The sequence below is a fragment of the Mizuhopecten yessoensis genome, unplaced genomic scaffold (genome assembly GCF_002113885.1).
Source record: "Mizuhopecten yessoensis strain PY_sf001 unplaced genomic scaffold, ASM211388v2 scaffold716253, whole genome shotgun sequence".
Taxonomy (NCBI): Eukaryota; Metazoa; Mollusca; class Bivalvia; order Pectinida; family Pectinidae; genus Mizuhopecten; species Mizuhopecten yessoensis.
This window is the reverse complement of record NW_018480024.1, coordinates 350,042-362,728: the sequence shown is the minus strand read 5'-3', so window position 1 is coordinate 362,728 and position 12,687 is coordinate 350,042. Positions and strand designations below refer to the sequence as shown.

At 37.4% G+C, this 12,687-nt stretch overlaps 1 protein-coding gene across 3 annotated transcripts in view; it reads left to right on the top strand.

Moving 5' to 3' along the window:
- The window catches only part of LOC110442364, an 87,313-nt gene that overhangs the window by 26,579 nt on the left and 48,047 nt on the right, over positions 1–12,687 (top strand). For 2 of the 3 annotated variants that reach the window (XM_021485930.1, XM_021485929.1), the window contains 11 exons: positions 949–1,005; positions 1,303–1,676; positions 1,969–2,137; positions 4,548–4,667; positions 5,178–5,287; positions 6,246–6,384; positions 8,214–8,322; positions 8,693–8,848; positions 10,779–10,935; positions 11,426–11,489; positions 12,508–12,595. In XM_021485930.1, coding sequence (XP_021341605.1) covers positions 949–1,005; positions 1,303–1,676; positions 1,969–2,137; positions 4,548–4,667; positions 5,178–5,287; positions 6,246–6,384; positions 8,214–8,322; positions 8,693–8,848; positions 10,779–10,935; positions 11,426–11,489; positions 12,508–12,595 — 1,543 coding nt within the window. Of the gene's footprint in view, positions 1–948; positions 1,006–1,302; positions 1,677–1,968; positions 2,138–2,461; positions 2,503–4,547; positions 4,668–5,177; positions 5,288–6,245; positions 6,385–8,213; positions 8,323–8,692; positions 8,849–10,778; positions 10,936–11,425; positions 11,490–12,507; positions 12,596–12,687 lie in introns of those variants that run through there. The other variant, XM_021485931.1, reaches the window with a different exon arrangement.

The window sequence follows — 12,687 nt, the reverse complement described above, 5'->3', positions numbered from 1 at the left end:
ATCGGGTAAATGTTGGTAGGTATCCCCTCAAACACTAGCAATCTGGTAACACTAATGATCCCAAGCACGTGTAAGTCGTGACACGGGTCATAGACTTATTAAAAACCATACTAGTGTATTTACAGGCCTTTATATGAAGCGGGAGCGAAATGTTATTTATAAGTGAAAATTCTATATGTCCCGAAACAACTTGATTAAGTCCCGAAACGTCTTCAGGATTCGCAAAACTACTTGATACCAAAACGACTAAAATTCATGTTTCAATATTTTACATTATTTTTGGCACTTTGACAACCCTAATTTTTCAACTTTATATAAATATAAACACTATTTATTTTACAACAATTATGAAACAAGTTATTTCAACTTATTTTAATCACTCTTGTTGGCCCAGATGTTAGTGCGTGGGGGGTCTTAGTGTGGGAGGAAACCAGAGTACCTGGAGAAAATGTGGTCGGGCAGGTGACCCCAACCTTTTCACGTCCGATCGGGGAATCAAACTCCGGTCGCCTTGGTGAAAGGCAAGTGCGCTATCCACTGCACCACCCGACCACCCTATACATTTTCAACTTTGTACTTTGTTTGCATTTTATTTCCTTTGTGATGCTGCTTTATATTTTAAAATAATTCAGCATGCCGAAACAACTACAACACAGACAGGATCGGACACAGTTGGATAGAGCAGAGACCTTCATATTGTAGGTCTCTTGTAAGAGCTAGAATTCAGCTCAGGTCCTTACTTGGGGTCATATCAACCTAGAATGGTCGGGTGGCACAGTGGATAGCACACAGATCTAGTATCTTTGATTTCAGTTGACTGTAAATCATGAAGCATGAACATGTATGCACTAAGTAGCTGATGTAGTCATCATGTTTAGTCATTTCACTTACCTTTTAGAATTCTAAAGAGTTTTAATACTTTACAACAAATTATATATACATTCACAGGTTGGCAGCCTAAGACTAAGAAAAAGACGCAATCGCTATATCTACATCGGGTTGTTTGTAAGTATTTGATGCCTGGAAATGTTGAAATTTGAAATATTGATAGTCTTCAATCAATTAAATACATTGAAGAAATTAAACAAAATACTGCTACAGAGCGAGTTTGTTTATTCACTTTGTGTATCTGTGGAGCATATATGTGTGAGTAAGGTCTAGAGGCCTGTTACATTTAAAGTAAAATAACTTAGTGAGTTTGCACCTCAAATCATCAGAAAGCTATTCATTCAGCCTTTATTTTGAAAATCAATAAATATAAAAACAAAGATGTTTTGATTAATCATGGTCTGTACTTCCTAGGTTGCTACAGTGTGTGGTCTAGCTATCGGCTTAGGACTTGGTCTTGGGCTCCAAAAACATAATGACAATGCAAGTAATACAAACGGAGTGGGGAGTGCTGCAAAAAGTCAAAAGATACAGCAAAATGGAGAATCTACAAAAGGACCCCTACCTGTTACTGTGGCAGCCTCTGTACCACCCCCAACCACTACTACTGTCGCAAAGGAAACGGTCCATCCCTCGACAAAAACGACCAAGGCCACCACTTTACCAACCTTGTCGACAGTACCCACTACCAGTAGTCCACCAGGCCTCACCACCCACAAAACAGGGGCACAGACCTGGATGGACCAGCCTTGTGAAGCGAACAAGAAATCCTGTCCTTGGCATGAAGGGTCTGTATGAATTTTGAACTAAATACAGCCTAAATTTTCAAAAATATGTTTTCATTTACTGGGTACATTTTTTTAAAAATCCTGTACCTTGCATAAAGGGTCTGTATTGATTTTGAACTAAAAACAGCTTATATAATTAGATTTAAAAAAAAATGTATATTCACAATATTTTTGAAAAAAAACTCGCTGTACATACAGATGTTTTTAGCGATGTGACATTTTTGAATTTAGATAAATAACCATGAAACAACATGTTGTGAATAATGTAAGGAATTATTTTGGTCTCTTTTAGACGTACCCCTCCTCTGCTGCTGGTGTCACTAGATGGGTTTAGAGCAGAGTATCTCCATCGAAATATGACTCCCACCATTGAAAGGCTGAGGGACTGTGGGGTACATACACCATACATGAGGGCTACCTACCCGACCTTGACCTTCCCAAACCACTACACCATTGTCACAGTAAGTACACACCCTACATACCTGACCTTGACCTTCCCAAAGCTACTACACCATCGTCACAGTAAGTACACACCCTAAATACCTGACCTTGACTTTCCTAAACCACTACACCTTCGTCACAATAAGTACACACCCTACATACTCAACCTTGACCTTCCCCAAACCACTACACCATTGTCACAGTAAGTACACACCCTACATACTCAACCTTGACCTTCCCCAAACATCTACACCATCGTCACAGTAAGTACACACCCTACATACCCGACCTTGACCTTCCCAAAACCACTATACCATCGTCACAGTAAGTACACACCCTACATACCCGACCTTGACCTTCCCCAAACCACTACACCATTGTCACAGTAAGTACACACCCTACATACCTGACCTTGACTGTCCCAAACCACTACACCATCGTCACAGTAATTAAGTACCCCCCTTCATATATGGCCACTTTGTCAATATTAGTCGTGATGAAGTTTGGCAATATTAGTCGTAATGAAGTTTGTTTGTATTAGTCGTGATGAAGTCTTGTCAATATTAGGTGTGATGAAGTTTGTCAATATTAGTCGTGATGACGTCTGTCAATATTAGTCGTGATGAAGTCTGTCAATATTAGTCGTGATGAAGTCTGTCAATAGTAGTCGTGATGAAGTCTGGCAATATTAGTCGTGATGAAGTTTGGCAATATTAGTCGTAATGAAGTCTGTCAATATTAGTCGTGATGAAGTCTGTCAATATTAGTCGTGATGAAGGTTGTTTGTACTAGTTGTGATGAAGTCTGTCAATATTAGTCGTGATAAAGTCTGTCAATATTAGTCGTGAGGAAGTCTGTCAATATTAGTTGTGATGAAGTCTGTCAATATTAGTCGTGATGACGTTTGTAAGTATTAGTCGTGATGAAGTTTGTAAGTATTGGTTGTGATGAAGTCTGTCAATATTAGTCGTGATGAAGTTTGTGAGTATTGGTTGTGACGAAGTTTGTAAGTATTGGTTGTGATGAAGTTTGTAAGTATTGGTTGTGAAGTAATTTATTAGTATTGGTTGTGATGAAGTCTATCAATATTAGTCGTGATGAAGTTTGTAAGTATTAGTTGTGGTGAAGTCTGTCAATATTAGTCGTGATGAAGTTTGTGAGTATTGGTTGTGATGAAGTCTGTCAATATTAGTTGTGATGAAGTTTGTAAGTATTGGTTGTGATGAAGTTTGTCAATATTAGTCGTGATGAAGTTTGTGAGTATTGGTTGTGACGAAGTTTGTAAGTATTGGTTGTGATGAAGTTTGTAAGTATTGGTTGTGAAGTAATTTATTAGTATTGGTTGTGATGAAGTCTATCAATATTAGTCGTGATGAAGTTTGTAAGTATTAGTTGTGGTGAAGTCTGTCAATATTAGTCGTGATGAAGTTTGTGCGTATTGGTTGTGATGAAGTCTGTCAATATTAGTTGTGATGAAGTTTGTAAGTATTGGTTGTGATGAAGTCTGTCAATATTAGTCCTGATGACGTCTATCAATATTAATCGTGATGACGTCTGTCAATATTAGTCGTGATGAAGTTTGTAAGTATTAGTTGTGGTGAAGTCTGTCAATATTAGTCGTGATGAAGTTTGTGAGTATTGGTTGTGACGAAGTTTGTAAGTATTGGTTGTGATGAAGTTTGTCAATATTAGTCGTGATGAAGTTTGTGAGTATTGGTTGTGACGAAGTTTGTAAGTATTGGTTGTGATGAAGTTTGTCAATATTAGTCGTGATGAAGTTTGTGAGTATTGGTTCTGATGAAGTTTGTAAGTATTGGTTGTGATGAAGTTTGTTAGTATTGGTTGTGATGAAGACTGTCAATATTAGTCGTGATGAAGTTTGTAAGTATTGGTTGTCATGAAGTCTGTCAATATTAGTCGTGATGAAGTTTGTGAGTATTGGTTCTGATGAAGTTTGTAAGTATTGGTTGTGATGAAGTTTATTAGTATTGTTTGGGATGAAGTCTGTCAATATTAGTCGTGATGAAGTTTGTGAGTATTGGTTGTGACGAAGTTTGTAAGTATTGGTTGTGATGAAGTTTGTTAGTATTGGTTGTGATGAAGACTGTCAATATTAGTCGTGATGAAGTTTGTAAGTATTAGTTGTGGTGAAGTCTGTCAATATTAGTCGTGATGAAGTTTGTGAGTATTGGTTGTGACGAAGTTTGTAAGTATTGGTTGTGATGAAGTTTGTCAATATTAGTCGTGATGAAGTTTGTGAGTATTGGTATTGATGAAGTCTGTCAATATAAGTCGTGATGAAGTTTGTAAGTATTAGTTGTAATGAAGGTTGTAAGTATTAGTTGTGTTGAAGTTTGTAAATATTAGTTATGATGAAGTCTGTCATTATTAATCATGATGATAAGGATGTATGATGTCTGTTTTCACCAGGGCCTGTACCCAGAGTCTCATGGCATTGTAGACAACAACATGTATGACCCTGTCATAAACCAGACGTTCACTCTGTATGGAAGCGTCAAGTATGGTCCTCAGTGGTGGGGCGGAGAACCGGTCAGTATCTCTGTTTTATTATCTTATGTGAATGTTCCTGACGTAAAAAATTAAATAATTCGAAACTGAACTGTCTCTAAAAAGGAAATGTTCATGAATTTTCTCAAATATTGTGACTTGAAAAACCTTATATGTGGTGATACTATGATTTTAGACAGGATATTCTGCAAATTATCATTCAATGATCAGACAATAATTGTTTGATATCTGGGTCTGATCATAATAACCCAATATTAGCTTTAAAATAATGGCATATCAATGCAAAACTTGTAATCTACTTAAATTCATTGTAGTGAAATTAATAACTTATACATTTGTACTAAATGTAATAGAATTTAAAATGATCTCTTCAATACAATAAATGCAATTGTTTGTAAATTTCAAAACATTTCTCAAAATTTGCTTTTTGAAAATTTGTTGATGATTCATTTATCTAAGCATCAATCTTGTGTCCATTGTAAATTAATGTTTTTGTGAACACTTAAATACAAATTTATTTTTCGATGACAGATCTGGACTACAGCAAAGAAACAGGGCAAGAAATCAGCGTCCATGTTCTGGGTCGGGTCTGATGTCAACATCTCAGGGATACAGCCAGATACATGGAGAATGTATGATGGGTAGGTGAAGGTCAGACATTTAGGTCAAGTTCAGATCTCTGTAGGTCAGCATCAGAGGTGAAGGTCAGACATCTAGGTCAAGTTCAGGTCTCTTTAGGTCAGCATCAGAGGTGAAGGTCAGACATTTAGGTCAAGTTCAGACAAGGCAGGATTGTCCTTGTACAAAATGTCAATGTAACCGGTTGGGCAGATCTATTCAGTGTTAGATTAATTCTTATGGGTACTAATTTCTGTAGAGTGGGGTTGGGGGGTTGGGAGGGGGGAGGGGTGGGGAAGAAGTTAAAGTCTGCTTCAGAACTATTTCAGTTAGTCTGAGATTACATTAAGGACTTTGGGCATTCTCGTCCTCAAAAAAAGTACAAATTTCAACTTCAAGAATTTATTTACCAATTTCTGTTATAAACATCATATTGGTTAAAGGGGCTATCTTTGTTGGTGCAGATTTTTTCCAATTCGCATGCCTAGATACCCTTCCATAGCAACAAAATTCCGTCACTATGCAGAAATAGCCAAAAGATGGTAGTTTTGGATGATTAGCCAACAGAAATTAAAGCCTCTGCATGTGACTAACAAAATTTCTTTCTACGATTGAACACAGGTATGTTTACGTATGTCAAATATTTATTTGTCTGGTGCATGCGGAGGCTTTCAAAAACTGAAGAATGTTTAGTTACATTGCTGCAAAATTGTCGATTTTCAACCAAATAGCACACACCAGACGATATTCCGTTTTATGTCTCTCTTTGTAATGCAATATCTCCGAAACCAGTTGTCGAATGAATTTGAAATTTCATATTTGCATACTTCATTTATTCCAGATTACGAATATTACAACTAATTCTAAATCCATGATGAGGCCGGATATGTCCCTAGTCCTTTAGTAATGAGAATCCTTTAACTGTTAAAGAAATATGACCTGTATTACTGACATATGTTGACTTGAGTTTGTGGGTTGTAGGTCAGTGACCTTTGAGGAAAGAGTGGACACTGTCCTTGGATGGCTGAGCTTGACAGATGACCAGCGGCCTGACCTTATCACCCTGTACTTCGACGAGCCTGACCACTCTGGACATGGCAGTGGGCCAGTAAGCTCAAAGGTAATATGTCTGAAACAATTGTCTTAACAGTTGTGGAATGAATTTACCGGGACAGTTTTACTAAAATCATATTAGTCTACACTAATATTTACTGTACAGTTTTTAATTTGACAAGGTTTGACCAGGTGATAAGCAGGTATGGGGTGATTTTTGTACGGTTGGTTGGGTACTTCCCCAGGTAGACTCCATGCTGACGAGGATTGACCAGGTGATAGACAGGTATGGGGTGATTGTTGTATGGTTGGTTGGGTACTTCCCCGGGTAGACCCCATGCTGACGAGGGTTGACCAGGTGATAGACAGGAATGGGGTGATTGTTGTATGGTTAACTGTGTATTTCCCCAGGTAACCTCCATACTGATGAGGGTTGACAAGGTGATAGACAGGTATGGGGTGATTGTTGTATAGTTCACTGTGTATTTCCCCAGGTAGTCTCCATGTTGATGAGGGTTGACCAGGTGATAGACAGTTATGGGGAGATTGTTGTATGGTTAACTGTTTTTCCCCAGGTAGACTCCATGCTGACTTGGGTTGACCAGGTGATAGACAGGTACAGGGGGATTGTGTATGGGTAACTGTGTATTTCCCCAGGTAGACTCCATGCTAACGAGGGTTGACCAGGTGATAGACAGGGATGGGGTGATTGTTGTATGGTTAACTGTTTAATTTTCCCAGGTAGACTCCATGCTGACTTGGGTTGACCAGGTGATAGACAGGTACAGGGGGATTGTTGTATGGTTAACTGTGTATTTCCTCAGGTAGACTCCATACTGACGAGGTTTGACCAGGTGATAGACAGGTATGGGGGGATTGTTGTATGGTTGGTTGGGTACTTCCCCAGGTAGACTCCATGCTGACGAGGATTGACCAGGTGTTAGACAGGTATGGGGTGATTGTTGTATGGTTAGCTGTGTATTTCCTCAGGTAGGCTCCATACTGACGAGGGTTGACCAGGTGATAGACAGGGATAGGGTGATTGTTGTTTGGTTAACTGTTTTTCCCCAGGTAGACTCCATGCTGACTTGGGTTGACCAGGTGATAGACAGGTACAGGGGGATTGTGTATGGTTAACTGTGTATTTCCCCAGGTAGACCCCATGCTGATGAGGGTTGACCAGGTGATAGACAGTTATGGGGTGATTGTTGTATGGTTAACTGTGTATTTCCCCAGGTAGTCTCCATGTTGATGAGGGTTGACCAGGTGATAGACAGGTATAGGGTGATTGTTGTTTGGTTAACTGTTTTTCCCCAGGAAGACTCCATGCTGACTTGGGTTGACCAGGTGATAGACAGGTACAGGGGGATTGTGTATGGTTAACTGTGTATTTCACCAGGTAGACCCCATGCTGATGAGGGTTGGCCAGGTGATAGACAGTTATGGGGTGATTGTTGTATGGTTAACTGTTTTATTTTCGCAGGGAGACTCCATGCTGACTTGGGTTGACCAGGTGATAGACAGGAACAGGGTGATTGTGTATGGTTAACTGTGTATTTCCCCAGGTAGACTCCATGCTGACAAGAGTTGACCAGGTGATAGACAGTTATGGGGTGATTGTTGTATGGTTAACTGTTTTTCCCCAGGTAGACTCCATGCTGACTTGGGTTGACCAGGTGATAGACAGGTACAGGGTGATTGTTGTATGGTTAACTGTGTATTTTCCCAGGTAGACTCCATGCTGACAAGGGTTGACCAGGTGATAGATAGGTATGGGGTGATTGTTGTATGGTTAACTGTGTATTTCCCCAGGTAGACTCCATGCTGACTAAGGGTTGACCAGGTGATAGACAGTTATGGGGTGATTGTTGTATTGTTAACTGTGTATTTCCCCAGGTAAACTCCATGCTGACGAGAGTTGACCAGGTGATAGCGAGGTTGATGGAAGGCCTGTATAGCCGTGACATACACAACTGTGTAAACCTCATCATACTTGCTGACCATGGTAAGTAATGCATATTATACACAATCCTGCTGTTTTTACTCAATCAATCAAAGGTGTGAATCTTTGAAAAATGAGGTAAAAAATATATACTATTCCTTTTTTCACACTCCATAATGAGGGGGAATTTATCCTTATAGCGAACATTAGTAAAGAACCATTATATAGATTGTTATCAAAATGTGAAGGGCGAAATTAAAGCTGAGCAAATATGAATTTTATCAGAGAAGAGGGAAAGATTGACTGGGCGAACATTTTCTGGTATACAGTTGTCACTGAGAAATGATTAAAAATTCATAACTAAATACTAGTGAAAGTCTTTTAGTGGAATTCAGTAGCAGAATGTACTAAACTTTATTTTCACTTATTAAAGGAATGGAGGCCACATCTTGTGACAGGAAGGTAGAGCTAAGTACCTATGTCAAAACCAATGAGGTGCTAGTGTTTGACGGCACCATTGGTCGAGTCCACAAGGATTTCCATCAACAAAAGATTGGCAAGGAGTATGTTGTGGTCAAAAATACTACAGGTATGTCATACTAGTTACATAGACAAGGTCAGAAATAATACAGGTATGTTATATTAGTAACATAGACAAGGTTAGAAATTATACAGGTATGTTATACTAGTAACATAGACAAGGTCAGAAATAATACAGGTATGTTATACTAGTTACATAGACAAGGTCAGAACTAATACAGGTATGTTATACTAGTAACATAGACAAGGTCAGAAATAATCCAGGTATGTTATACTAGTTACATACACAAGGTCAGAAATAATGCAGGTATGTTATACTAGTTACATACACAAGGTCAGAAATAATACAGGCATGTTATACTTGTTACATAGACAAGGTCAGAACTAATACAGGTATGTTATACTAGTTGCATGGACAATGTCAGAAATAATACAGGAATGTTATACTAGTTACATGGACAAGGTCAGAAATGATACAGGTATGTTATAATAGTTACATAGACAAGGTCAGAAATGATACAGGTATGTTATACTAGTTACATAGACAAGGTCAGAAATAATACAGGTATGTTATACTTGTTACATAGACATGGTCAGAAATGATACAGGTATATTATAATATACTAGTTACATAGACAAGGTCAGAAATAATACAGGTATGTTATACTTGTTACATAGACAAGGTCAGAAATGATACAGACAAGGTCAGAAATGATACAGGTATGTTATACTAGTTACATAGACATGGTCAGAAATAATACAGGTATATTATACTAGTTACATAGACATGGTCAGAAATAATACAGGTATGTTATACTAGTTACATAGACAAGGTCAGAAATAATACAGGTATGTTATACTAGTTACATAGACAAGGTCAGAAATGATACAGTTTTCCTATAGAAAAAATAAACAGACCCTAAAAGTAAACTGTGATATCTTTTTACACTTAATTACCTGCCCTTTTTATACGCCCGTCAAATTTGACGGAAGTATTATGGTATGGCGTTATCCGGCCGGCGTAAACTTTTGTTTGTCCGGCAATCTCCTCCTACAGTTTTCGACCGATCTCTTTGAAACTTGGTTTACATTATAATCATGATATGAAGTTGTCTCCCATAAAAGAATTTTGATTCTACAATTTTTCCAAAAGTTATTGCCCTTTGTTCATTTCAGTATTTGATTTTTTGTCCAGAGATCTCCTCCTACATTTTATGACGGATTTCTTTGAAACCAAGGAGGCTTAATAATCATGATATGTTGTTGTGTTTCTTTGAAAAGAATTTTGATTCAACAATTTTTGCAAAAGTTATTGCCCTTTGTTTATTTCAGTATTTGATTTTTTGTCCGGCAATCTCCTCCTACATTTTTCAACGGCTCTCTTTGAAACTTAGTATATTTTATAATCATGATATGAAGTTGTGTCCCCCTTAAAAGAATTTTGATTCGACTTCTTTTGCAAAAGTTATTGTCCTTTGTTCATTTCAGTATTTGATTTTTTGTCGGAGATTTTCTCCTACATTTTTTACAGCATGTCAGCTAACCATTCTTAGAATGATGCAGATCTTTTTTCAATGAAAGAAAGTATATAACACTATATGGCATTCAACGGACGTATATTGTCCCGCCCCACGGTACTCTTGTTGCAATCTGTAATGGGGGTGAATTTATCATGAAGGTTAATATAAATGCATGCGATAACAACAAAAAGTATTTCCATAATTCAAAATGAAATAAACACCAGGCAAATATGCATTTCACCCGTGAGGAATGGATATTTCATTGGCAAAAAAATACCTGGTAGAATACTTGTTGTAAGAAACAATATGTAATATCAACGAGTCCGAAATCATGCAGTTATATTGTAACACTGTCCAGCTCCTCCACTCCACATGAATCAATGTACTTCAGTATCAATTCCACTGTTTAGTATTGAACATCTCATCCTGCAGTATTTATGTTTTTGTTGTGTTTGACAGTGATGACTGAAGCAGCCCTGCTGAAGCGACTGGAGTGTAAGAGTGGCCATTTCCATGCCTTTTCACAACAAGACATTCCTGTCCGCCACCACTACTCCAACAACCCACGTATAGGGGATGTCATCCTGGATGTCCAGGCCAAGTGGACAGTGTCAAGGTAATAGTTGACCACTTGCACTGTTGTATCACATCTTATTTCTTAAGGAGCTAGTTAGCACCCCCGCATCAGTGATGCAGTACCCTATAGCTATCACATGATTGTCCATCTGTCTGTCCGTCCACATTTTGTTTCAAGAGATTGACTAATCTTTTTGAAATTTGACTTTGCGTTACACTGCGACATGTAGATGTGCGATAGGGGTTTTAAAAGTTTCTAAGGTCAAGGTCACTGTTAGAAAATTAGACCATGGGGTACAGTCAGGCCCATTTCTAGTAAAGATCTTAATGATTTATTATGATGTTAATAAACCATGATGGTAGTTAGAAAAGTTGATGTCTCTCATATCATATTTACCCACAAAATACTTAAACAGGCCTCTGTATCTTCTACATTTCTTGTGATGACATCTCAGTAATATATTTGAAAAATAAAGTGAAATATTTTCTAAATGTATTTCTATATGATGCTGTTGTACATCTCTTGCCAGGAAGCGAAGTTCCTTTTGTTTGCAAGGTAACCATGGTTACGACAACCTGTACAAAAGTATGCAGGTAGGTACGCAACTTCAGACATGGATGTTTGTACATACTTCTTCCCTTTAAGTCACTGTTTTTATAATAAATTTACTCATTTTATTGGTTTGTAAACAGAGTTAACTTCTGTATGGTATTTCACCTTTTAGTATTTTACTTGTTGAATTAAATTGTTTAATTTGTTTAATTGATTTATGGGGCTGATATCTCGCTGTAGTGTCAATCTGAACTAGTTCCCAGGATTTGTGGGGCTTTCGGGGGTGTTTGGGTGATGGGAGTTATTTTACAAGTGTTTTAACAAAATAACTTAAATACAATAGTGAATTGGTATTTTATGGTATTATTCAGCAGTAAAAGGGTAAACAGGTCTTTTCTACATCCTCGTATATTCATGGTATTAATATTCACTGAGTATTCAATTTTGAGCTATCCTAGCTTGGTTATCGCAAACATGGCAAAATTAAATCCCCTGCGAAAATTAGCAACTATACAGCACAGAACTGTCTATTTCAGTGAGACTTTGAGAGATGTGTATTGACTGTTATGACTGCGAATGATCTAAACATTTGTAAAATTTTGTTTATGTTTTGAAGATGGGTAGCTGCTGATTGTTGGTAATATTTCACTGTTAGAAAGAAATAAAAAGCCTTATGAACCAATGAAAACAAATATTTGTAAATGTCTGAATAGTGAAAGTCAGATTTGCATTGTAATTTAATCCCACAATACTATAGCTAACAAAAAGTGGAATAATTTCCAGCTGTCATGTTATGTGTTTATTGGTAATAATTTGTTTTTAAGTAAAAATGTGCCAATATAAAAAGATGTATTTTTATGATCCTTGATTCCATAGTGTGAGGAAATATCTCTTTCTCAAATTTTCATTCTGTTTAGCGTGTATCTGAGGAATAACTTGTAGCAGTTTCATAGATGCCATACAGGGGACAAGAGATCTGTTTTAGTTATGGCGTTAAAAGTACTTAAATGGATTTGTATTATTATTTATTATTATTATTTATTTCATACAATTTTTCAGGCTTTATTTTTGGCTCATGGACCAGGATTTAAGGTGAATTACACAACCAAACCATTTGAGAACATTGAGCTCTACAACATGATGTCAGGTGGGTATCACTTATCTTGTTGTTATATTTTCAATACACATTCTGTATGACTAAAGCCTATGGCTAGCATGAGTTGACGAGGAATTAACATT